The sequence below is a fragment of the Lepidochelys kempii genome, chromosome 2 (assembly GCF_965140265.1).
Source record: "Lepidochelys kempii isolate rLepKem1 chromosome 2, rLepKem1.hap2, whole genome shotgun sequence".
Taxonomy (NCBI): domain Eukaryota; kingdom Metazoa; phylum Chordata; order Testudines; family Cheloniidae; genus Lepidochelys; species Lepidochelys kempii.
In genome coordinates this window covers 205,369,150-205,391,725 of record NC_133257.1, presented here as the reverse complement: position 1 = coordinate 205,391,725, position 22,576 = coordinate 205,369,150, and the positions used below count along the sequence as shown (strand labels likewise).

The 22,576-nt window shown below is 40.3% G+C and overlaps 1 protein-coding gene across 2 annotated transcripts in view; it reads right to left on the bottom strand.

Moving 5' to 3' along the window:
* Positions 1 to 19,647, bottom strand: part of SCRN1 (secernin 1) — a 144,186-nt gene extending 124,539 nt beyond the window's left edge. The window contains exons 1-2 of one of the 2 annotated variants that reach the window (XM_073333594.1): positions 19,434 to 19,647; positions 2,462 to 2,621 (exon numbers count right to left, since the gene is read on the bottom strand). In XM_073333594.1, coding sequence (XP_073189695.1) covers positions 2,462 to 2,620 — 159 coding nt within the window. In that variant the 5' untranslated portion in view covers position 2,621; positions 19,434 to 19,647. The remainder of the gene's footprint in view (positions 1 to 2,461; positions 2,622 to 19,433) is intronic. The other variant, XM_073333593.1, reaches the window with a different exon arrangement.
* Between the last annotated feature and the right edge of the window lie 2,929 nt (positions 19,648 to 22,576).

The following is a 22,576-nucleotide window of genomic DNA, read 5'->3' as shown; positions in this document are numbered from 1 at the left end:
GTATTTCAAGAGGTAATGTCTTTCCAATATTAACGTTTCCTAGACAGCACATCTTTATATGGCTGAATCTGTTTAAATTGTTCTTGTAGATGTAAATCGCCAATATCTCTCCCCTGTGGTCCCTTTTTACCCTATGATTCTAGGCTTTAAGAGACAGGGCAACAAGTCAATTTACAGTTGCACTGATGGAGGAAAAATTTAATAAAGTAGCAAAGCCATCAGGCAGAGCCCATTTAGTTCCATGAAGACAATGGAAACATGACATCAAAACTTACTGCCGTCATGAGTTACATTATCAGAAAAATATTAGTTTAAATTCTGTAGTAAGTTTGTGTGATGTACAGTGCAGAAGGTGTAGTGATGAAGGAGTGGTGCTATTTCCCAGAGTAATTTTGGATTTGGTGTTGGCTAGAACTGGGAAGAGTGCATATGGACTAAACAGTCATGCTTTTCCGTGGAGGTGTGCTCGCAACACTCAAAACTGGCAAATTCGAAGAATTTTGCAGTGGTCAAATTGGAAGAGACATCAGCAGACTCAGCTTCTCTCGTGACCAATTATTGTTTAACCGTAAGCCCACAGGAGGTGAAAGGTTGAGATATTAACCTACTGTGGCCCCTAGTCCAATGTTGTTTCTTCACAGTTTTGATGCGGTGACATCTTCAAACCTTGCCCCGTATTAAATAAAGTGTAAACTCAACACCTCCAAATAACAATCTCCCAGGCTATTAGCCTAATATTTTGTTTTGCACCAATGCCCTAGTATCTAATTTTATGAAAAGTCTGTACAGACTACAGATAGTGTAATCTCTCTGCAAGACTGTAAGCGCCTCAGAGACAGCATTTTTGTTCTGTTGTTTGTACAGCACCTAGTACAATGAAGTCCTGGTCTACGATTAGTGCCATAGTGCCACCCTAGGACAATAAAATTTAAAAAATTAAGTTTGAAAATGTTTTGGTGGCAGCCAGTAATAAGTTATGCTGAAGCTGATCTAATCAAATGAATAAGACACAAAGAAAATGGGGGGGAGAGGGGAAGAATACCCTAATAAGCTTTTGTTTGTCTTCATTTATATTTCACAATGGTATAAGAACATTTGTTGAAAGATTCCTTAGTAGTGCAATAAGATGGATGAGCAGTGCTTAGTTCCTATGTTAAGGTACAACACTCTACCAAGGCTTGTTTTCCATTTTTAAATTTCTAAAACTAAGCTTTACAACTACACTTTGTTTTCTTTACTGTCAGGAATGCTACAGTAACAGTGCTATGTTCTACGAACCAGCACAGATTTATTGCAGCGTTTCCATGCGCCACTGCAATTAACAGCATCTGGTCGTTTAGGAAAAGTGCGTTTCCTCAGACCCAAAGTTCAGTAGTTTAGTACAGGGTATGTAAATGCTAGAGGTTTGCTGCATCTTTATATTAGACATGCGTTAACTGGGCCAGATAAGAGCAGCACTGGCCAACTCATTCCTTTTGATGTTTGAAAGTATTTGTCAGTTGAAAGGAATAAATATTTGTTGCTATTCCAAGCTTATAAGGAAAATTTTATCTTGACCAAAAAAAAAAAAAAAAAAGAGTATTGGCAAGTAGTACAGACCGAAGAACAAGCAGCTAAGTTGTAAACATATCAGCCTATCCACTGCAGAAAACGGCAAAAAGATTCTCCTCAGCTTTAAATTTAAAGAATTTACAGTAAAAGCTTTGTTATCCGGCATGTTGGGGGAATGAGGAGTGCCGGTTAGTCAAAAATTCCGATTAACTAAAAGTTATACCTACCAATAGAGGGAGGAGGCGGGGGCTCGGGGCAAGGGGTTGGGGCATGAGAGGAGTTTCGGGGTGCTGGATCTGGGCGGCACTCACCTCGGGCAGCTTCCTGGAAGCGGCAACATGTCCCTGCTGCTCCTAGGTGGACGCGCAGCCAGGCATCTCTGTGTGCTGCCTCCACCCGCAGGCGCCTCCCCCACAGCTCCCATTGGCTGCGGTTTCTGCCCACTGGGAGCTGTGGAACCAGTGCTCAGGGTGGGGTGAGGCAGGGGCACTGCATGGACTCTCCATGGCCGTTTCTCCACCTAGGAGCAGACGGGACATGTTGCCGCTTCTGGGGAGCCACACCGAGTCAGGAAGGGAGCCTGGCAACCCTATTGAAGATTTGTATTGGGAGATATCAGAAATACTGGTTTCTAGAGCTTTCCGTTTGGTAAAGTGCCGGATTACATAGTTTTTACTGTAGTTGCCATTTGGGAACTCCCAAGAATCTTCTCATCAGCCCTCCCCAACTCCTACCAGGATTGTCCTGGTAGACAGGCTCAGAATGAAGCATTATTCAATCATTCTGGACCTTATAAATTTGAGTTTAGGGAATACAGACTACAAAATCTGACAGGAATTAAAGGGGCACCTTTACCTTTTGAAATGGCACTCACTTACACTGTAATTTTAAGCACAATGAAGCCCATTACCTCAACTTTGCTTCCTGGATCATGAGCAGCAGCAGCAAAGTAGACCACCTCCTGTACTTCTTCTCGAGGCCGTGCAGAATTTTTTCCAAACACAACAAGCCCATCTTTAGTGCGTGGTGGAAAAGCAACAAAACAATAACTGGGAGGAGCCACAGCCATCCTAAAAAAGTGAAGGGAAAAGGGTAATGCAAGTATAACTAGTATTTCAACAAACTTTCAAAAATCATTAAATATGTAGCTAGAGCTGGAGAACAAATATTTCACTGTCATTCATTTTATTCCCTTGTCATGTCAGTTAAATGCAATTAGTGAAAGAGAAACAGGTCAGGTCAGTTTAGTCTTATTTGGGGTTCGATAAACACAATTAAATTACAGTGAGCTACAGACTTCCCATACACAACTGTGAAGGCAGAGGGGTAAGGGGAAGGGGAGAAGAGAAGGTGATTGTGTCTTGGTAATAAGACCAGTTAGCCTCTGAAGAAGGAATATACCGAACAACTCTGATGCAGAGTAACACTTGACCTAGAAGCATTCTGCTGAGTCAGAAATAGGCACTGCACCAGAGTAGAGAGATGCAGAAGACTGTTAAATATTCTACTGTAGTCGTCTTCTTCTAATGCAGTTTTTTTTTTAAAAAAGTATGAGTGATCTCTCAAATGGTATAATGGTATAACTGGAACTAGGACTAAAATATACATAAAGCACAAGTGGTAGCAGAGGCTGCCTGTCAGTTTAACTACCTATGCAAAAAGAAGAGTTATAATAGTAACTGCTAAGTGATTGAACCTGGTTTTCTTCTATGGTTTGTCTGCAGATTTTTAAACCTCAGGTTAATTGATTGCCAGTTTGTAAAGGCTAGTCCGGAAACTCCTCCAATGCTTTTATAAGGATACAAATGTTTGAAGTGTCCAAACTGCCAGTTAATATATTTATGAAGGTTAACCAGCTAACAATCATGGTTTGTCTTTAAGCACAGAAATTTCATCTATCAGATGTAAATTCAAAAGAAAATTATTCAAGACACAATACAAACAGTACAAGCTTCCATAAAAAGAAAGGTGTTACAGTGAAAGACATTTGGGGAAAAAATGCAACTGTTTACTTTGGTACTTCTATAGCTCATCACTTATGGTATCAGAGTGCCTCCCAAATTAATAAAAGTGAGATCTACCCCTTCTCTGTCTGCAGGAGTCACTTAAAAAGTAGCAGATGTAATCTAAACTATATGATCATAAAGTTCCCAACTACCATTGCTTAAGTTATACAATGACTCTCTCAAATATGTGGTACTCTATTACAAAGCTGCTTTTCGTCATTGACTTATAATAATATCTGAAAACCTTACACATCATGCACTCCATGCAATTCAAGAATTGAAACAAACATTTTAAAAACTATAAATAGAACTGAGCAAACAGATTTTTTTGGTTTGATTAGGTGGCTAACTTGAAATCCAGAAACAATTTTGTTTTTGGGTTTTCTTCACCAAAATAAAAAAAAAACCCAAAGATTTCATTTTGAGTTAAAAAAAATTTTTTTTTAGTTTTTGGTGAGGTTTGGGGGTTTTTTGGGTTAAAACTAAATTTCTAACCAAAAGACCTTGAAACAAAGATGAAACATTTCAAAAACAGGAATGAAATGTTTTGGCTTTAAAAAAAATCCTTTTTTTCCAGCCAAAACTATTCACCAAATTCAACCCAGATTCCAAAAATTACCCGATTTTAGGGCAGAGATCATTCAACTCTTCCTGCTGGACGATGAGTCATATTGTCACTAGTAGGTTAGGGTCACAGAGACAAGAGGTGGTACTGGAGCATTACAGTGCTGTCAGGTCTCTCTCACATACTATCCTTGACTTATAGCCTACCTATTGGCTTGGCTCACATAAACATGCAACATTCAAAAAGCAGGTATTTGACATTCTGCAAAATGCTGAAGCCCCGTTCAGCATAAGCAATTTTCTCAACAGTGAGGTTTTTGGCACAGTAAGGACAAACTGTACTTATTTTGCTCACACCTTGAAAGCTGATACAGTTTCAACTGGCCTCAAATTAAGCTCTGTATACTGTAGTTCTGACTTTATTCACTTCATCAAGTGCTTATTCCCTTTTGAAATATAGCTATAGTATTTTCCTGATTCTACAGTAAGTTGTATGATCCATCCTATAATCACAGCCATTTTTACTGGAATCAATCTTCCAGTGTGCCAAGTACCAAAGTTTTGAGTGCTAATGTTTGCACTGAGACCTTTACATACCACATTTGTTGACCATGTATTCAGCCACTTGTTTAAAAGGTTCAATCTCTAATGGTGCTCCAGCATGACCATTATAACATATAACATGGGAAATAGCTTTCCCACAGCAGACATCACTGCAACTGACAGAACAGTAAAAACAGAATCTCTAGTGCTCTGGATTTTTTCAAACTATATTACAATCTTCCCCACTGTTGGAGTTCTGTTTGCCCCAATACAGATGTGTATGAAGTAAACAGCAGAGAAATATTGCAACCTAAAATAAAGCCCTTCACTTGATATACTGGCAATCTGGTTGGCAAAACTGATTAATATTTTCTCCTTACTGTTCTTCTTCTATAAATATACTTAAGAGCCTGACACTAAACTCTTGTTCTCTGCATACATATATGGATGGGAGCACATACAGTTTGTTAGGTAGGAGTTTTTGTTAGAATCTTACTCGGCTCATTCAAACATGCATCACTGACTGCAATTTCTGCCCCCTTCAGTTTGTTCATAATGCTGCTGCTAAACTCCAACTTCTTTGCCCATCTGGCTGATCATGTAACAAACTTCTCTGAATGCCTCCATTGACTTATCATGTGATATATTTCAACTTCTCAGAACCTTCAAAGCTCTACATACTGTTCATCTCTAGTTAAGTTTTGCAATGAACCTCCCCTGTCCTTTCCACCAGTACCATCAGCCTCCTCAGTTTATCAGATTCTCACAATCACCTCCATGCCTTCTTCCATGCATATTATGTCCTCCTGGAGCTCATCTTCAAGGTCTCTACTCTGTTCATATTTAAGACTTAAAGGCCCGCTTCTGTCATACTGCCTGTTCTGAATTCAGTTGGCTTGTATACATACAGTTATCTATTGTCCCTCTTTCCCTAATCTGTATTTGTCATTCTTAGACGGTCCTCTGAGCAGGGATCGTTCTTAAGTCTTTGGAAAGACTAGCACATAGTATGCACTACTGTAAATACACTTAGAAGAATGCCTCTTGCTATATTTTCACAACTAAAGAGGTATATTTTGTGTTACTTCAACATTTTCTAGCGCACAAGCCCATATTCTCATACATATACTTTTCATACATAAACTGTATGATGCTCCAGTGTGGACACTTCTATTTAACCAAAGAAACTCCCCACGACTGTGCTAACTTAAACTTGCACTACATGATCACTGGCACTGTTCTAACATGTTTCTCTGAAACACAGTGCTTAGCTGCAGCAATTCTTGGAAACCAGCATAGGCAGATGTGATAGCAGCCAATGGTTTTTGTTCATTAAACATAGGTAATTGCTGGTTTTCAATATTGTGAAATAGACATCACACCATTAAGAGTTAAACAGAGGTACCTACTTTACAATTTAAGGTTAAAAATCCTTATCTTCAGCCACTGTGAATTATTCAAAACAATGGAACTACACAGATGGACAACAGCTGTGGATCTGGCCCGGTGCCAGTAAGTTTTAACTTTACCACATTCTATGAGTGAGCCGTTAAGTAGTTCCAGGTAGGTTATTTGTGAAAGATTGATAATACACTGGTTAGATGTAGATCAGAATGGACAGTGGGAAAGTCAGAAAACAACCCAATTCTGCAGTGATATCTGAAGTGACAACTCACAGGTAATGAATATAATTTGATTGATCTCACTCTTCAAGTGCAGTTTGATAAAAATTAATTATAAAAGGGAACTTGGCTTTATGTGCTGGTACCTTTGTATTTCTTTAGTTGTCTTTTGGTTACCATGGCAGTCTACTTAATGTGTGTCTATACAATATGAAGAACCTTTGATTTAACGTGTTCCTTTATTTTCCAGTATATCTCATTGTGACAAATTTCATTTAAAGATGGCAGAATTAAACTCAGTTTGACAAAGTCACCATTAAGAGCTAATCTGTGTAATACTTTGTTGCAGAAAGAAGATATAGAACAGAATGACTTAGAGCCCTATACAACACACTGGATGTCCCACTGTGAAACATCAGCTATGACCTACATTAGAGTTTTAGAAGCCACGAGTCTGAACAACAGGATCAAGTTTTTGTATCAGCCTGTGCCATATTTTTAACCTAAAACTATGGCAACGCAGATATGGATTACAAATCTAGAGATTTTATCTCTATCGGGGTCTACAATGTTTCGTTTATGTAGATATTTGCACTGGCTTCATTTCCAGGATATGAGTGCCTTACAAATTCTAAGTTATATTAAGAAGGATATTAAGTTCCCATCAGACTCTCTCATGTTATTTATCCACATAGGATTAAGTTCTCAAAGCGAAATATGGGGAACACAGCAGCCATTATTGTTCACTGAGTCTGTGTAGGGGAGGGTAGTGACACAGGTGAGATGCTACAGCCATCTAAATAAATCTAAGTGATGCATGTCCTGTTCCTGGTTTTGGTTTTTATAACCAGTGCTACCACAGTAGTGCAGACGTATGGGATAGATTACAGTATTCTGCAGGACTTTGCATCTTTGACAGGCTCACTCCATCGTGCAGAATCTTTGGACTCGTCAACACTGTGTATATCTACCTGCATATACCCCTTTTATTTTCATATTTTAAAAAGCCAAAGACACTGAAATATCCTCCATGTATTTCCCATTTTAAGTGCCAAAATTTCTTTAACTGAAGTAGAATGATGAGTGGAGAGGAAAGGTGAATGGAGAATAGGAGACGTCTCCATTTTTTTTAAATGGGCAACTATATTTGATATTGGGCCAGAGGTAAAGACTCCTAAAAATGAAATGAGAGACTTACATTACCTATGAGTTTTAAAATAGAGATTTCAAGGCCAGAATGTATTATTAGATCCTCTAATCTGATCTCCCGCACTCTGGCAATTAACTTTACCCAGTTACCCCTGTAACTTGACATATTTCCTAGAAAGCCATGAAGTCTTGACATGAAAACATCAAGCGATGGAGAATTTCTTCCCCTTGGCAGTTTGTTCCAATGTTTATCACCTCAATGTTAAAGTATTTGTACATTATTTCTACTCTGAATTTCTCTAGCTTCAGCTTCCAGCCACTTGTTCTTGTTATGCCTTTCTCTGCTAGATTAACGAGCCCTTTAGTACCGGATATTTTCTCCCCATGAAGATATTTATACACTAATCAAGTAACCTCTCAATCTTTTTGATAAGCTAAATAGATCAAGCTCTCTGATTCTTTCATTGAAAGTAATTTTTTTTACCCCTTGGATAATTTTGGTGGATACTTTCTGCACCCTGTCCAGTTTTTCAACATCCTTTTTAAAATTTGGGCACCAGAAATGAGACAGTGTATTGATATTAGACTCCCCAGTGCCATATACAGAGGTAAAAATCACCTGCTGGAAGGGCCCTTGAGAAGTCCTCAAGTCCAGCCCCTTGTGCGGAGACAGGACCATATAAACCTACCATTCCTGACAGGTGTTTGTCTAACCCCTTCTTAACCTCCAATGAGGCCCTTTGAAGCCTATTCCAGTGCTTACCTATCCCTATAGTTAAAAAGCTTATCTTAACAGCTAACCTAAATCTCCCTTGCTGTAGATTAAGCCCATAACTTCTCCTACCTTCATTGGACAGGGAGAACAAGTGATTACAGTCCTCTTTGTAACAGCCCTTAATATATTTGAAGACTTCTCAGGTAGTCTTCCCCCCTCCCCCAGTCTTCTTTTCTCAAGACGAAACATGCCCAGTTTTTTTTAAACCTTTCCTCATAGGTTAAGTTTTCTAAACCTTTTATCATTTTTGTTGTTCTCCTCTGGACTCTCCAATTTGTCCACATCTTTCTTAGTGTGTTGCCCAGAACTTGGCTCAAGCTGAAGGCTCACCAGTGCTGAATAGACTGGGACAATTACCTTCAGTGTTTTACACATGATACTCCTGTTATTACACCCTAGAATATTGGCCTTTTTCACAGTTTCATCACATTGCTGACTTGGCTTGTTGGCATCCTTTCATCTGCGAGAAACGGTGGAATTGCAACCTATGATGTAGATGGTTTGCAATATCTCATGTGACTGAACAGTCCAATTTTTCTCTTCAAGTTCTAGGAGCCAGCTTCTGTCATGGACTTTGATACCCTGATTGAGACAATGGTGCCAAGTGTTACGATCACTTGCCAAGATTTCCCATTGGTTAGGATCAATTCCAAATTCCTTCATATCTCACTTGCATGTGTCTTTATAGTGAAGCTTGGGATGTCCTGTTGTTCTTGGTCCCTCTGATAACTCCCCATATAGCATGTCCTTGGGTATGCGTCTGTCTTATTGCTGACTCTTTCAATTTGTTATCCACTAAAACCCCTATATCTTTTTCAGCAGTACTGACTCCTTGATAGTTATTCCCTGTTTTGTAGTTGTGCATTTGTTTTGTTTTTTTCCTTCCTTGGTGCAGTGCTTTGTACTTGTCTTTACTGAATTTCATCTTGTTGATTTCAGATCAGTTCTCCCATTCATCAAGATTGTTTTGAATTCTAATCCTGTCCTCCAAGTGGTTGGAACCCCTCCCAGCTTGATGTCATCCACAAATTTTATACTCATACTCTCCATTCCATTATCCAGGTCATTAAACAAAAATATTGAATACTGTAGTACCAGACCCAGGTCAGGCTTTTGCAGGCCCCCACCAGATACGTAACCTCAGTCTGACAGTAAATCATTGCTTGTTGAGTACAGTTTTTCAACCAGTTTTGGATGCACCTTATAATAATTTCATCTAGACCATACTCCGTAGAGTGTCATGTGCATCTGATCAAAAGCCTTACTAAAATCAAGATCATCACATCTACAGCTTCCCCCATCTACTAGGCCAGCAACCTGTCAAATAAGGAAGTTAGGTTGGTTTGGCATGATTTGTCCTTGACAAATCCATATTGTCTATTATTTGTAAACCTTTTATCCTCTAGGTGCTTATAAATTGATTGTTTAATAATTTGTTCATGTGTCTTTCTCAGTATCAAAGTTAGGCTGACTGGTCTAATTGCAAGCTCCTCTTTCTTTCCCTTTTTAAAGATAGGTACTCTATTTGTCTTCACCGACCTTTGAGAACTCATGGGGGATCACTGCTAACAGTTCAGAGATTATTTCAGCTGGTTCCTTAAGCACCTTAGAGTGCATTTCTTCTGACCCTGCTGACTTATGTAAATACTTTTAAAGTTAGATGCATTCAACCTGTTCTTATGCATTCAAGGATCTCATTAGCCCTATTTGCCACAGCCTTACACTAGGAAGAAATAATTTAAAAATAGTTTCAGGATTGTTACGCAATATGTAGCAAGAATGAATTTTTGGAAACCTCTGAATTCACTATATAGATATTTGAAGTATCACCAAAATGGGTATATATTGCATGGGAGAAAGCGAAAGGCTTTGTGAGACGGTATTCATAAAAACCTTCACCTATGGGTACGTAGGATAGTTACATTTCCAATTACATCCTTTCCAGAAGTCCCAAGTGTAGTTGCCAAAAAAAAAAAAAAAAAAAAGCTTTTTTTGTCATTTCTTCCCCCCCACCCCCATGGAGAACTTTATTCCCAAATGCACTTTAAGGAAAAATGCATTATTAAATTCCACAACTGCACCTACATGTGAGCCATTTGCTCAAACAACTATCCAATCCCACATTTTCCTCTGACTTAAGGTGTAAGTAATGGCTCTTACCACATTTTATGGTCATTTAGTTATATGTGTGTCATTATTTTAAGTCTTTGATATAAAAATTTAAGTTGGAGCAAACAAAGTTGCTACTATCTTGCTTGTTTATTGACCCAGTGATAAAGAAAGGGTTTTTCAGCGTGCACTAGACACTCTCAAAACTAGTTGAGATAAATTTAAATTGCAGAAACACAATAGAAATTAAGATGAAATTCTGTTCCTCAAATATTTCAGAAGAGAAGGCAGCAGAGACCAGGTCTGAGGCCAGAGAAAAAGGGAAATGAAATGGAGGAAAAAAGAGATGGTGGGGGGGAGGATTAGTTCTTGGGAAAGAAACACTTTTAAAGTAGGTATTCACTTTGTGCTAGAGTTGCTACAGGAATGAAGTGATGTGGGATGGTGTTTTAAGAGGATGTAGTCCATGAGCATTTCAACAAGTAGTCCTCAAAGTTTTCCATAGTGTGAACTCATGTCCTCGGCCAACAGGGCACCTATGTGAGGAAAAGCAGCCACAGCAGGAAAGATGGTCCAGTGTTTGGGGCACTAGCCTGGTACTTGGGAGGCCCATGTTCAACTCCCTGCTCTGCCACACGCTTCCTGTATGGCCTTGGGCAAGTCACTTGGGCCTGGTCTACACTTAAATTTTGCTGTAATAGCTATGTCTGTTTGCAGTGTGGGGAGAAAAAATAAATTACACCCATAACAGACATAGACATGCCAGGAAAAACCCAAGAAGTATAGACACAATTATATCAGCAAAAAAGTGATCATGCTGTTACAGCTTATTTCATTCGTGAACTGGAAACTTTTGCTGGTATAAGCTGCATCTCCCCGACATGGCTTGCCAGAACAGTTATCTGGCAAATCCTTTCTACTATAGCCAGGGCCTATATCTTTGTGCCTCCATTCTCCAGTCTCTAAAATGAAAATAATACTTCTCTACCTCACAGAGGTCAGCATTAGAGACAATGAGACACTATTTTGCTAATGGAAGGCCAAAGAAATAGATAGGTGGATCACTTAGAGCATGCTGACTTCCTCCAAGACATCTGGAAATTTGACCAGGATGGTTTGGAGCCAGTTTAGGAATTACAAGATAAATAAGCTGTGCTTTTATAATGTTTACATGTATGTTCTTGGTTTAGTGTCCCCAAAAAAGTAAACCATGTATACTGAGAACATGATTTCCAAACACTCTTAACTTGATCAAGTCAAAGTCAGTCTGGGCCAGAATAAGGCCACATATTGCTTCTCTGCAAGAATTACTTCCATGCCAAACTTCAGATTTCAAAGGTCAGCCATTTTGACTATTCAAAAACAAACAAAAAAATTCAAATGGAAAAAGGGTATTTTCAGCCTCTCCAATTTCAAGCATCACCGAACAGTTTTTACTCAAGGTATTTTAATGAAGTCACCATGTAGACACCAAGCAAAGAAATTTCCATTACAAGTTTCACAAAGTTATAATCTATGTGAACATAGGACTTGATAGTTGATGCTTTTATAGGGGTTGTTCCTCAATTTTACTTGGAAATATTTATCTAGTGTATTAGAATTACAAATACTTAGATATTAATACTTTTAATGCCTTCCTGTTTAGCCAATCTGACTCCTATTTCTGGGACAGTAAGATTGCATGCAAGTGTTTTTTTGCCTATGAATGGTCCTTTGTCTTCAGATTGCAAAAACAGCGGTCTTAACAGTGAAAATGCAGCATTTCAGTAACTAGGAAACAGTCTACAGAAAAACTAGACAAGTGTGGGAAAGCTGGGTCAGAAAAAAGTCTGTCTTGAAGTTTAACTAGCATTTATTTAACTGAATGAATGCTCAGTCTTTGCACTGTTTTAATTGTCTGTCTTGACAAAGTACCCTTCAGCTTTATCTCAGTGAAACCAAAAAACTCTCCCTATTAGTGTCATATATTAAAAGATCTTTAGATTTAATATGAAAAAAGCTATTTGGCTAGAGTTTTAGGGTTGTAAGTGATTTTGATATACAAAGCAGGTATCTGGGCAGTAGATTTATTTAACATTTCCTGAACAGTGGAAACTCAAAATTCATAATCTCAGCACAAGCTATTTCTGTCTGTAGACCTATTTCTTTAAGGAGTTTCACAGAGGACTGTTGTGCCACAAGGAAATATTAAAAATAATTGGTGATTCTGCACCAACTGTGTTCTAATTCATCAGAATGGAGAAGTATTATGGTTTGGTTGGATTATTCTTTATCAAATATTCATTTTAAAAATAAAAAATGTTACAATATATCAAGATGTTCCCCACAAAGCCTAACATGAAAGCCCAAAGTGGCCTCTAGATTTCCTACAGCTACACAATCTCTTCCCGTTCGCCAACATCTCTTAAAGGAACACCAGAACAATCAGTACGATGCATTTTCGAACAATTTCCCTTGGTATGTCTTAGCTAAGATCATATGGGCTAGTCTATACTAGAAAGTTAGGTAGTAGTAGGACATGACATGGAGGAGGAGGAATTTTAACATGGGAGTTACGACTTGGCAGTCAATGTGTACATGTTAGCTTGTCATTGGTAAAACCCTATGGAAACTAAGTTAATATTGTGTCAGCTGGTTGTGATTAACAATAACATGGCAGATTGTCCCTGTCTTGACTGATTTAGGATTTATTAACATAATTTGACTCAGTTTGATTTTGCACTACCTAAAGTGCTAGTGAAGGAGCACATAGCTGGTTTACACACCATTGCTCATTATTCCATCCTACATAATCCACTATTCGACTCTTTGGTCCTTGATTTCCCTGGTGTTAATCACTATTTTTATTTCCATTAAAGTGCCCTGCAAAAGGGTTTATTAATCTTTAAAGAACTCTACATTTACTTCTTTAATGCTTGCTAAGAGCAATACTCAAGTCATTCACCAATAAATAAAATCCTTCAGTGCCTCCCATCCTAAAACAAATCCATCTTGAGTTTGATGTTTTTTCATATCATTACATGGTAAAAAATGAATTGGTACTGATTACCAAAAGAGGGTGATTTTCAGAAACGGAAGGCAGAAGCAGAAATGGCTAAAGTTGATACAGAGAAAAAATCTGCAAAAAAACAAGAAAAGCATATTTGGATTTTGGTTTCACTGCTGTTGCAGCTAACGGACAAATCAGGCCTCAATGTGTGCAGTAACGCTAGCAAACAATAGACTGAAACCAATAAAATTAAGACACCATTTAGAAACAAAACATGACCTGGTAGGAAAGAACAGAGGGTTTTTTTTTTAATGAAAGCTATAAGAAATTAACAAAAAAAAAACAATGAAAAATGTGCTTTAAAAGCATCGTGTCAAGTTGCGTTCCACACTGCCAAGAATAAAAAGCCTTACACAACTGGGGAAAAACTGATTCTCCCAGCAGCAATTGACATTTGCCGGACAGTGTGGCAGAGAAGTTAAAAATTATCCCACTGTCAGACAACATGGTCAGCCGCTGAATCTCTGACATGTCAGAAAATATCAATGCACACCTGATTTCTCGATTGCAATCCAGTTGGATGAAGCAATGGATATATCAAAAGAAACTCATGTAATTGTTTATATTTGGTGCTCTCACAAAACATTATTGGAAGTTTTTTGTTCTGAAAGCCAATTAAGATGCATGCAACTGGATCTGAACTGATCAACTTGTGAGAAGTTAGGAAGTCATTTAAAATGTTAAAGTGGAAAGCTTGCATTGGAATCTGCACAGATGAAGCCCCTTCTTTGTCTGGAGATAGAGCAGGCTTGAAAGCCAAAGTGCTTGTAACTGATACACCACAAAGCCATTGCAACTTGAAACATGGATTGGGAACTTACTAATATTCTGAGTTCTGCTATTACATTTTTTGAACTTTATCAAGATGCAGCCCACAAAGGCATGTCTCTTTGCAATGCTTTGCATAGAAATGGGAGCTGAGCATGATGCTCTGCTGTTTCACACTGAAGTCAGGTGGCTATCCAGGGGAAAGTGTTGCAATGCGTTTATGAACTGAGAAACGGAGTTCAACTTTTTCTAGTGGATTTGAATTTCAGCAACGCAGAGACACTGCATGATCCCTGCTGGCTTGTGCTTTTAGCTTACCTTGCTGATATTTTTGACAAACTGAATTCTCTAAATGTCTCCTTGCAAGGAGTGGAAAGTACTATTTTTGACCTGCACAATGAGATATCAGCATACAAGAGACAGATAGATCTCTAGAAAACAAAGATCAAAACTGGTTTAAGCATTCCATTCCAGTGGTTAACTGACACTATCAACAAAACAGAATCTGAACTATTGAGCATTGTGGAACCAATCAAGAATCACTTGACTTCTCTCAGAGCCTGTTTGGATAAATATTTTCCCAGAGGAAATGCATCCCTGAATGACTGGATTAGCCAATCTTTTTAGCTGAGGCAGTGACCTTGTCCCATCTCCAAAATGACATTCAGGAGAACCTGACTGAACTTCAGAGTGATAGGACAATGGACATTCAATTGGGGAAAAATAGTCTTTGGGGGATTTTTGGTTGAAAGTTGGTTCAGAATATCCAGCATTATCAAAGTGTGTGATCAAACCTATTTTACTGTTGAGCTCATCTTATTTGTGTGAGATCAGGTTCTCTGCACTGGCTGTGCTAAAGACAAAGCACTGTTCGAGACTGGAAGTGGAGGACAACCTCAAAGTGTCGGTTTCAAAAATCTCCCCACAAATTGATAAACTGCCTGCAAAGAAACAGGAACAACCTTCACACTAATTGGCAAGTATCTACGTATTTGAAACTTACAGGTGTAGGTAATTTAATTAATGTTGTGCTAAGGTCTCTGTTGGGTTTATGAATAGGCTATCAAGCATACTTTTGCATGCATAGGTGTTGGAACTAGAGGTGTTGCCACACTCCCTAGTGGTTTCCACCATGTACAGGGTTTACAGTATGGCTCGTAGTACCCCCACTATACAAATTGTTCCAGCACCCATGTTTTCATGTGTCTATTTTTGTCGGGGGGCGGGGGAGGCACAGCCAAAACTTGTAACTCAAACAGGGGGCTCAGCTCAAAAGGTTTGAAAACTGCTGACTTAAAGGATGTGTTGACCCATTATACAGGAAAAGAATTTACTCCTGGGGGAATTCTGCACCACTGTGTGTGCATAATTAATGAGCTGTGCATACCTTTAAGTTTGGGGGCAGAAAAAAGCTTCTGCCAGAAAGTTGCTACAGTTCTGCCTTTGCCCACCAGATAGAACAGAGCAGCAGCTCCAGGCCAGTTAAGGAAGAGAAAGAGCCTGCCTTCTTCACAGTGCCTATTGGGCCAGGTCAGGAGACAGGGTCTATGGGAAGACAGACAGCGTGGGGCTGGGGGGTCAGATAGGGGCTCATAAGGGCTAGTCGGAGAGGACAGACTGGGGCAGGAGCTAAATGGGAGTGAAGGCAAAGGGCCACAGGGGGGAGGGAGATGCAGGGCCACATGGTGACAGGGAGGGGCTGCAGGGCCACATAGGGATAGGGGTGGCTGAATGGGGGCACAGAGACACATGGAGACAGGAGGAGAGGGTGCGGGGTCACATGGGGATGCGGGAAGTGGGTGTATGAGTGGGGATGAAGGGACACATGTGGACAGGGCTGCAAGAACACACAGGGACAGGGGCAGATGTGCCTGACTAAAGGGGAGGCTGGGGTCAGCCAAGGTCTACATGGGGGAAGCTCCCTAACAATCCCTTCCCACCCACCTCAAAAAACCTGTTCCATACTTTTCCCACCCATATCCAACAACCCTCCAAGTTCACATCCAAACTCCCAGAAATTACTTCCCTCTCCCTCAGCTCCTCCATTAGCCCTGACTCTCTGAAGCCTTTGCACTGCTTTTGAGGGGAGTGGGAAATACGGTTCTGTATTGTAGTTTAAATGAATTATTACTCAGTTCTGTATTAATTTGCCTAGTAAGGAATATATTTGTCAAAAACCATTTCCTGTACCTTTTTTGTTGTCTGTATTGTTACAGACATACTTGCTGACAGGTATTTTGAAATAAATGACCAAAAATAATTGAAACTGGTGTGATTAGATTGTGTTATCTTGACAAATAAAATATGCAGAATTTGAAAATATTGTGTGCAGAATTTTTATTTTTTTGTCACAGTATTCTCCCAGGAGAAAGAATTTCACCCTACATGCATACTTTGTGAATTCACACTGACCAGGTCATTTCACATTACTGAAAATTTCATGTTAGTGAGTCGGTGAACAAAAAAGGCAGAGAATGCATCAAAAGTATTTTGTTCACTTATTTTAAAAGATATAGTTCGGTTTGTGTTGGTTATACCACAATGGAGCATAGTAAGTGTACCTAGTATAGCTTGTAACAATAATTACTACTTAACAAAAACACATCACTGCAGAACTCTGCTGTTTAAATGGCATCAGAGAAACTGGAATAGGCAGCAATTTTTGGTGCTAACTGTGAATGTGTATGTTCCCTAAGTTCTACTGAATTTACAGAGATTTAAGGAGAATCAGAGCACCCCTGAGACAAAAAATCTGGCCTTTGAGGCCACATTACACAGAACTGTGGTTACAAGAAACAAGTTGGTATTGAAAGTTTACAAAATATAAGTGAGTGTATTAATTCCGTACCAACTGTATGCAGTTAACTTTTTTCTGAGTAGCTAGGTTCACTAGCTCTTTTCAGAGAGCTAAAGTAAATATTAAAAAAATAGTCATGCCTTGTTTTAGCAGTAAAAATACATTGTCCTCCAAAATTTCTACAAATATAAAACAAGCTCATAAACTGTAAATGGATTTGCTTACTTGTTATCAGACTTTTTGTAACTTGTCTATTTTCAGATTGTAAAAGGTGGCTTTGGGACCTTAAATGCTTGACAGATTTTATCTACTTTAGAAGTGTTACATGTGATTGAATTAAGTTCTCTCCAGGCTTGGATGCTCTGAAATCAATGAGTGTCTTGTTTTCAATGGGAGAAAGCTCAAGCCCCTTCAAATACTTGGTTTTGTTGGGGTTTTGTTTTGTTTTTGAGTGCAGCAGTTTGTTTAGATGTGTTTCAAAATTAGAATTAAGAGGAAATAAAGCAATCACTATCCACAGCATGTGCCCTGATGGCTGTCAGCAGTTAGTTAATCCTATTCCCATAAATTTCTAGTAAAAGATTAATAGTTTTTGGTATTATATTCATTTAAGTTGTTAGTTCATATCACAGCATGAAAAGAGATTTATACATACATGATGTTTTCCTATTTGAGTCTATTACAACACAATTGCTTCTCTCTTATCAAATCTAACGCCCCATATGGTACATAGCTTTACTCAAATGAGTAGTCTTATTAATTTTGGTGTGACTGTTCATGTGAATAGAAGTTATATCTTTCCATGTTTTGAAGATCAAGGCCCTAATACGTAGCCTTATGAGAGCATCTGGCTGTCTTCCTCTTGAGCTGCTGCTAAAACATGCTATCCTTCTGAATTATGGATATAAATATTGGTGTAAAGTCCATTTTGTAAATGTAAGTACCCAACTCAATACATTATAGATATAGGTTTCAATTCAGTAGATACTTGCACATGTAAGTAACTTTACTCACTGGACTACTCCTACAAGCAAAATTAAGCATACATGAAGTGTTTCCAGGATTTCAAGATGACTGTAAAGCTCCATTTTTTAAAAAAAGAGAGCATCTTAAACCCTTTCTCACCACTTTTAATTGTTTTTCTTAAGAATGATCAGAGATTCCCTTTTCATACTAGAGACAAGGACAAGACTTACTGATGTCAGCCTCAAAATTCAATGTAATTTGAGACCTTTACCTCACATCCTTACTCTTAAGATTCTGCATACCAAAAACAAACAACAAAAAGCAAATAACTATTCAATCTTAGGCTTTGTGGTTAAAAAAAAACCAATTACCATTTAGAGAAAAAATTGCATTACTGCCACAATAAGTAATCCACAAAAACTGCATGCATTGCAGGTTTACAAGACATTTCTTCAGAATTCTACTGTACTTAAGTAAATAAAGGGGTATTAAAAAACTGCAATCATCTAACAAACCAGAATAAAATGCCACACTTGTTCTCTGTAATCTGAACAAAACACACATCAATCACTCCACAGACCCTTAGTGAGGGACTCCCTGGCAAGATGTGTTCTAACACAATTAAAATCACTTCTGTAGAGCAGGGTTAGAGGAGACAGAATAAGGAACAGAATCTAGATAGAGGAGGTAGCCATATTATGCTGCACTGTATATAGACATCAGGTCTTAACCCTTCTGACTGAAATATCTGTGGTCATATTAAGGAGCCACAATGAGTAAGGCAGACAAGATTGTGCTAACACTATGGAAGCAGGTGAATGGAAAATTTCATAGAGACCGTGAGCCACTCAGCAGACAAACTACTATTCAGGAACTTGAGAGGCTATAACCATAGGGCCAAACATACGTGGACACAGATTTGGTGCATGGGTAGGGCTAGCCACATACCGTACTCTTTATATTCCAGAGCTATAGTGGCGCACACGAGCTACTGTTATCTGGCTGGCTTAGACGCACCTAGCCCTATAGCGATGCACGAGGTAGGCAGGCTAACTCCCCAGCTCTGGATCTGTTCCACATCCTCCAGCCCCGTGGTTTTCCACCTGCCCTTCGCAGACCTCGCGGGGCGGGGCGGGCCGCAAACTATGTCGAAGATTTCCAAATTGGGGTCTGAAATTGTCTAGGCGTTTGCAACTGAACAAACGTTGAAAAGCACCGCACTAGCCCGCTATGGCTTGGAAGAGTCACACCCACTCCGGGTGGGAGCTCTCCAGCTGCACCCCCCGCTGAAGACAGCAATAAGCCGAGGGCCAGGGCTGGCTCAGCGCGCCCCCCTGCCCACAGCGGTAGAGTCCCTCCCGCACGCCCTGGTCGCCGCAGAGCAGCGGCAGGAGCCGGGGGCTCAGCCCAACGCCCGGAGCGCCCAGCGCGGGGGAGCCCCAAGACCGGCTCAAAGGAGGCGCCTGCAGGCACCGCTTGCGCCAGCCCCAGCAGAGGCCAGGGCAGCAGCGGCTCCGGAGACCGGGCATCTCACCTGCCAGGCGCTCGGGCTGCTCCCGGGCTCCTCTCCAGCTGCCCCGGGCTTCTGCTGTGATAGAAGCCGCGAGGGCGAGGGCGGCGGCGGCCTCTCCAGGTAACAGCTGGGCTCCGGCTCCCGGGACCAGCCTCTCAGCAGCCCGCCGCCAGCCCCGCCCGCTGCTTGCTCCGAGCCGGGGGCAGGGCAGGGCCGGGCGGGTGGCGGGGAGGCGGAGCTCGGGGGGGGGGGGCCGCTGCAGTCGGTGCAGCAGGAGCCGCGCGCGGCAGCTAGCGGAGGGAGGAGCGGGGCTGGGCTGGGTCTAGACGCAGAGGGCCCCGCGCTCGGGGGGTGCCCACGCCAGGCCGTGCCCCAGGCGGGTCTCTTGCATGGCCTCGGTGAGGGGGCAAATGACAGGAGCTCAGCGTGCACCCAGTTCCCCTCCCCGGCCTGGGGCCGCTTGGCGCACACGTTTTGAACGGTTGGCCCAAGAGCCGTCCACACGCACAGGACCAGCTGAGGATGTCTGCTGCAGGAGGGCGCTATGCGTCTCCCACGTCTGTGGCGGGGACCCTCGCTCTGCACAGCCATGAGCCTGCCTCAATCCCATCCAACCGCCTCCAGCCTAGAAAGAGCGATGCAAAACCTAGAAAGAAAGGTCAAAGGAAAATGGAGTCAGGACTGGAGGGTTGGGATGAACAGAGAGCATCAAAGGCCAGAGTCTTCAGGGGAAGAGCAGGGACAAGCAGGGATGGGGGGAAATCCGAAGGGACCGGCGGAGTTGCATGAGCAGCATAGGAAACATCAGAGGAGTAGTCTGACAATAGAGAAACAGAATCAGTTTATTGAACCTTGTGTCAAAAGAAAAATCTGAAAGAAAAACAACATATGTAATTTCTGGAACTGTGCACTCTAGCATTAACTTTCTCCCAGTCCACAGACAGTAGTTAAAATCTGGATGATTTAAGGAATTTTTGCGAGGTAAGGGCTGCTTTGGACACTGCTTCTATGAATTACTGCTATCCACCCCTATGGTCTGCGTGAAATGAATTTGCTACGCTCAGGCTGGTTCCAAGTGAGCAAATGTCCACATCACAGGAAATGCCCTCACAATTTGTGCCCCTTGTTGGAAGTCTCAGCAGCAAGGATAAGGACTAAGTTGGGATTTTGATTGAATTATTCGCTCTTCCAGAACAGAGTTGAGCCACATTGGTAATTGTGCCTGGATGTGAGCTACATAACTGTTTACTTTACTCATACCAGGAGTTATGAGAACTAGCATCTATTCTAAAGTTTGTCACAAGCTTTGAGCAAGGCATGTAACCTCTCTGTAATTCAGTTACTTCATATCTAATCTGTGGGGGATTTTGAGGGGATAGTAAGACTTTTTGAGATCTTCAGATGAAAAGTGCTCTGTACATTATTATAAGGTTAACACTGTACAGATGATCTGTTTATCTACTTGTTTTTATTAAAATGTAAGTAAAATGTATGGACATACAAAAACATTTTTTAGTTTTGCTTGTAAGAGATGAGAGGTGAAAGGAAGAGGACGATGAGAAAGGATACCTATATTTAGAGAGGGGAAATGAAAAGCACAAAAGGCCTTTCATCTGTGAAAGGAAAAAGGCAAAAGACAGATATGGCAAAAACCAGCTGTCTCCGTATTCATACCCTTCTCTTACCCTCCTTTGAATCAGAGCAGTCGCTGTGTTAGTTAGTACCCATTACGCCTTTGGCATTTAGGGTAGTCCCTCTGAGGGTACCTAAAAATCAACAAGCAACAGTAGTTGAAGGTCAAAGTGTATTTAGTAGACCTACTGCAAAAAACAAAAACAAAAAATATATAGCACTGATTTATTTGATTCATTATCACCCAGAGTAAGTCAGAGAGGCCTCTTTTTGTCTCCAGGCTTGACATACAAGATCAATTGAGTTTATTAATCTGTGGCACTATGTCAGGTGGTCATGTGTGCAGTCTGAGGGGTAAGGTATCTCCTGATTTGCACAAATCCATGAAGAGAAAGAAAAGAGTATTAGTGTAAGGAATGATCAGGTTAGTCCAATGTTTGAAATGACACCTAAAAAAATCTAAGGTGCACACTTAATGTAGCTCTCTGAAGCTGTGACCCATCGATTATCTGATGGGTCCAAGAGGAAAGCAAAACAAAAAGCCATAATACATCTTGCCAAATTGTGCAAATATTGTAAATATGAGAAAAAACTCTTCCCATCCCTCTTAATTCTCCAAGTTGATCATAAAATGAGGTTAGTTTTTAAATTATGAGGGGAAAAAGCATGGTAGCTTAGGTGCTAAAGTATGTAGGATATTGGCTATTTGGTTTATGCAACTTGCTAATGAGTTGACAACAAATGACAACAAAATACAGCAGAAACCGTCTTGCAGACAACACAGCAAATAAAAACAGGCCAAGAGGTTTGATAAGGGCTCACATTTCTTTCACTTATAAAAGCCAATTTCGTCCAGAAGCTAACATGAACTTGAAAATGTATAAATACTGTTTCCTAATTCAAATGGTAGAATGTTGGCTATGGTGAATTGTCCACATTTTCCAAGTCTTGATTTTATGGGTGTGTATGTTCATGTGTGAGGATCCAAATCAGGCAGATGCAATAAGCAGGATCTTCAGCTGGTGCAAGTCAGCACAGTTCTTGTTGACTTCCTTATCGCAAGAGAATGCGGAACAGGACTGAGGGAAAGCAATGCAACTATGCCAATATATGCATGCTGAGGATCTAGCTCACTTTTTGTAAAAACTGGAAATATACTGGTGAATACTCTTCAGAACTGCTGCTGAATACACCAGTATAGACTGGAACAAAAATTACAGTTGTTAAATACAGAAGAATCCTATGCAGATTTTCAGTGTCTACTTCCTCATGTATACCAACTGTTCAGATTCCTCAGGATTGAAATTGTGTTCATTAAACTAGAAGGGTGAGAAAAGATGTAATGGTTTTGTTAAGGCTTCTGGCTTTTTTTTAAAACTGAAAAATGTGCCAATATATATTTTTTTCTAAATGCCTGTATAGCTACCGGACCCCATTTTGTTGGTAGTTTTTTTTTATTTAGTCAGACCATTCCCTCAGTCTGGATCTGCTCTCTAGTGGAATACTGATTCAAAGTAGAAAGCTGATGACAT